Here is a 4,737-nt window from a genome sequence, read left to right on the forward strand (position 1 = left end):
CCCTGGCCGTTTTGGGGAAGAAGGCACTTTCTCATGTTAACAATCCGCATGTACATTTGTAGCTTGTGTACGCCTCCTTGGCCGGGTACACGACGTGAGCTTTGTCGAGTTTCTCCATCCAGGCCGAGTGCCAGGCATTCTTGTCCTTGTTGTAGGAATCCTTCATGTCTCTGTAGTAGGGGTCGACTATGGACTCGGCGAGGTGAACCAGTGAGTCCTTCTCATGCTTCTTGCTGCCCCAGATCTTGTATTGGACCTGGATGTCTACAAGATTCTGGCAGGCGATGCCCGAATTCTTGAGCATCTTTACATCGTTAGTGATGTGCATCGTAGCGAACATGTAGTGGGGGCTGTTGACAAACCTGGCGAAACGCTCGTAAGGCCTTGTGGCCAGCCATTAGTGGTAGACGAGGACGTGATTGCGCACGCACATCTGGGTGACGATGACCTTGGGACGAGACCCGACACGAATAAGAAACCATGGAAGTCAAAGATTCCACTAAAAGTCAAAATCTGCATGTGGTATCTTCGTAAGGAAGTTGTGCTAACCAAAGACAACCTCGCACGGCACAACAGGCAAAAAAGTAAGAAGTGTTGTTTTTGTACTCATGACGAGACAATCAAACACCTCTTTTTTCAACGCAAGTTTGCACGTTCTACGTGGTCAGTCATCCAAATAGTATCAAATTTGTATCTGTCATAAGTGTTGCCAATATTTTTTGTCATTGGTTGGATGGTATTTCAAATAGGTTTAAAACGCTAATAAGGGTGAGAGTGTATGTCTTAATGTGGTCGCTATGACTGTACAAATGATTTGGTTTTTAATAACGAAAATACTTTTCCTCTGCAGGTTATTTTACGGTGTACGCACTTACTTCGTACGTGGTCTATGCTACAACGAGTGGAGTACCAACCGTTGTTCAAGGCGGTGTGTACGCTGTTGGAGCAGGTGACTACGGAGGGTTTTTTCCAACATGGGTGGCAGTATAACCTCCGGATCGACCAACCACCACTTTCGACATAGGCATAGTATCGGTCTATAGGACTCTACTGTTGCCGTTTTGTCGGTTTTGTTTCTTTCATTTCTGTCAAACTTTTCTGGATTGGTTGTGTACATCATAGTTATGCAGAGGCCGGGTGTTACTCATAATGTGTTGTATCCGCTTGATGCTCCATTTTTTAATAGTAAGAACGTGAAGGAAAAAAATATGTATCCTCAAGACTTTCTTCTTTCCATGCGAACCAAAGATGTAAACAGGCTCTCTCTATTTTAAACAGGCTCTCTCACGAGGCGGTACCGTTGTAAATAAATTAAAGAAGATATATTTGGTGTCCAAACCTCGTACATATTTTGCTTGCGTGTATTTGATGTCGCACACTAAAGATTTAAACGGGATTTCTCACGGGCACGGCTACACGGATTAGTGCATACAAAAGGAGTAATGAGACAAATACTTGAATTATTTATCCAGTAGCATTGCGCATATATATACTCTACTGCTGAGGCCATCAGTAGAGGATAGATACATCATCCATCCATCCATCCACATGGAACTGAAATTTAACTGAACCCAGTGCTGTCTCCACAAGAGAAGAGAAGAAAAGAAGAAAAAATATATAAGACTAGTATACATACATGCATGCATGCAATCTCCAATTCCAAGGAATTTCCTTTTTGCTAGTAGAAAAGGTAGGAGAAGGAAAGGGGGATTGTGAGGCAGGTCAAGCAAGGAATCCGAGCTTCTCGCCGTTCTTCTTGGCGAGGCGGATCAAGCCCTGCCTCTGCTTGGGGTCAGCGCCGATGGTCTTACAGAACTCGGTAATCACCTGTTTAGATTATTTGGTTTCGTATGTCAATAAATTTATATTACTCCAAGCAAGGGAGGGAGGCTAGTAGGTAGGTACCTGGGAGTGCAGCGCGATGGCCTTGCCCCTGAGCTGGTTGAAGCGCTTGCGTCCGACGATGTTGCGCACCACCACCACCAGGGGCGCGAAGATGCCCTTGCCCTCGTTTACATTGCCCATCCTCGCCGGCGTCCGAAGGGGCCGCGTCCACCGGGGCCCCCGCGCCGACACCGACATGGCCAGCGCCGAGCAGTGGTCGTCACCGGACACAGAGCTGGACCACGTCGGAAGTGCTCGCAGCCCGTAGGAGACGGACGCAGTCATCTCTGCTCTCCTTTCTCTTCTCCGCTGTGCTGTGCTGTGCTGTGCCGTGCAGAATGAGAATGGGGGGATATGGTAGCCAATACGATGACGGACCGCTGGTGTCCAGCCAAAGCCTCTCTCTCTCTCTCTCTCTACCGATTCCAGTTGTAAGGGGATGAGGAGTTTCTGGGCAGGAACGGAGGGCCTATGCCCTGCCACCACGTCATCTTCCCTTGGTCTTTTTCCATTTCTCTGCCACGTCATCCTTAAGTCGATTCGACCAAGCGTTCACACAATGCCAGTTGGAAGTAAAACCAACTGGTACTAGTAATTTTTTTTTAGGAAAGGCCATGCTAGCTTTATTAATCTGGGATAATAGATACATCGTCTATGAGCTTACTGACCAACACGCCAGGAGGCTCGTTCATCCAAATTAGAGAAAGCTTATTACAATAAGTAAATTTTGCTAGCACATGCGCTGCTTGATTCGACGATCTATAGCAATGTTTATAGATGACCTTCCCAATAGATGTAGTTGTATCCACACAGTCCGCGAAGATTGCCGCCGCTACATCCCACCATCTAGTCTGACCGGTACAAAATTCAATCAGTTGCATCGAGTCGGACTCTGCTTCTAGACGGTTGAATCCAAGGGAGTTCATCTATAAATGTGGAGACACCTATAAACAAATACACAAACTAAAATTGGCATGGAAAGAGAAAGAAAAAAAGATGTGGAATAAGCTCCGCAGTGAAGCAAGTTAGCTGCAATTTCTAGGTAAACTCCGGACGCACAACACAGTGACAAACTGACAACACATATACTAATTAAGTTCAACTTGCTCTGCATCAGGCATTTTTAGTTGGTTTTACCTCATCCAAACCCCAAAATATGACTGGCTGACACCGCCCGTTGCATCTATCTAGAATCATCATAAGGCATCTGTGCTCTGTTCCTCCAACACTCTTCTTCCACCGCTCTTGACCGAATGCAAATCCCTCTAGTTCCGACTTGCACTTTCCCTAGTCCTCTTCCCTGCCAATGACAATCGTCATATGTCCAAATTAAGCACACCACGTCCACTCACCAGATAACTTTTGACGGCAAAAAATGCTTTAATAAGCAGTAAAAAATGGTGGACGTACTTGAATTCTTCGGACCGCCGCGACAGTACTTGCTTCCACATATGCAGTCAAATGCTTTATTGAGGTCATCAGTACCATCAAAACCAATGCCATAATCCTGAAATCACAATTCTTAAGTGGTGATGGTCACTCATAACAAAATATATGGATCTGAGCAAGCAAAACTTTTTTTGCTCTACATGCACAATTTGATATTTCAAGTGTTGCCAACCCATATGAAATAAGGCCGCCCAAACATCTGCCCCTTAATTTGACCCAAAGGTAGGTGTCAGCCCGACATACTAGTTAAATTGTTGAATTCAGTGAGCACCTTAATAATATACCCCTTCGGCTACAACCCCACCCCACCCCCACCTGTCGTGGATCTAAGTCTGACAGTAGAATGGGGGTAGGTACGGAGAGGCAAGGTCCTAGCTATGGAGAGGTTGTAAACACAAGAGATGTACGAGTTCAGGCCCTTCTCGGAGGAAGTAAAAGCCCTACGTCTCGGAGCCCGGAGGCGGTCGAGTGGATTATGTGTATATGGATTACAAGGTGCCGAACCCTTCTGCCTGTGGAGGGGGGTGGCTTATATAGAGTGCGCCAGGACCCCAGCCAACCCACGTAATGAAGGGTTTAAGGTACATTAAGTCCGGGGCGTTACTGGTAACGCCCCACATAAAGTGTCTTTACTATCATAAAGTCTACTTAATTACAGACCGTTGCAGTGCAGAGTGCCTCTTGACCTTCCGGTGGTCGAGTGAGTCTTCGTGGTCGAGTCCTTCAAGTCAGTCGAGTGAGTCCCTCGTAGGTCGACTGGAAGGTGATCTCTTCTAAGGGTGTCCTTGGGCAGGGTACTTAGATCAGGTCTGTGACCCTACCCTAGGTACATGACTCCATCATTAGCCCCCGAATGGATTGAGGCTTGAGTGATGAAGGAGTTGATGTTGTTTCCGATTAGCCTTCGCATACTCGTTGTGCGTTGTTTTGAACTAAAAAAAATCTCTTTGTTGATAGTGAGCAACTTTTCTTCAGTCGACTCGATCCATTCTTTTCCTTCGTCGAGTGATCTTTTGGACTTCGCCGATTTCCGAGCGACGGATCGCAGAAAATCCCGCGTTTGGCAGACCGATCTGCCGTTCGCGGATTCCGCGGGATGCGAAATTTGGGGAAGCGCGCGAAGCAGGGCGGACCGCGGTGTTCGGACGGGACAGGGCATAGACGCCTCGATCCCCGCATCGCTTTTTTCGCCACGTATCGCGTCCGCGTAACTGTTCAGGATATGATTAGATCGACCGAGCCCACCTGTCATCCACTCGGAAGGGATCTTATAAATGCGCCCGGCGAGGGTTTTTTGAACAGTGCCTCAGCATTCTCTCTCTGCTTCCTTCGTCTCCGCCCAACGCGCTCGCTCTCGCCTCCGCACAACTTCCCCTCGCGCGTCCCGCCGGCAGCCATGGTCAA

General features: G+C 47.5%; 1 protein-coding gene across 1 annotated transcript; it reads right to left on the reverse strand.

Annotated features, from left to right (window-relative positions):
- Positions 1-1,440: 1,440 nt before the first annotated feature.
- Positions 1,441-2,280, reverse strand: LOC119338439 (protein PROTON GRADIENT REGULATION 5, chloroplastic-like). The gene is made up of 2 exons (XM_037610763.1): positions 1,906-2,280; positions 1,441-1,827 (listed from the first exon to the last, which is right to left on the reverse strand). Exons 1-2 carry the CDS (start codon positions 2,167-2,169, stop codon positions 1,723-1,725), a joined length of 369 nt encoding a protein of 122 aa, XP_037466660.1. The 5' UTR covers positions 2,170-2,280; the 3' UTR covers positions 1,441-1,722.
- Positions 2,281-4,737: the final 2,457 nt, after the last annotated feature.

This window comes from Triticum dicoccoides, chromosome 7B, assembly GCF_002162155.2.
Source record: "Triticum dicoccoides isolate Atlit2015 ecotype Zavitan chromosome 7B, WEW_v2.0, whole genome shotgun sequence".
In the NCBI taxonomy this organism is placed as follows: Eukaryota; Viridiplantae; Streptophyta; class Magnoliopsida; order Poales; family Poaceae; genus Triticum; species Triticum dicoccoides.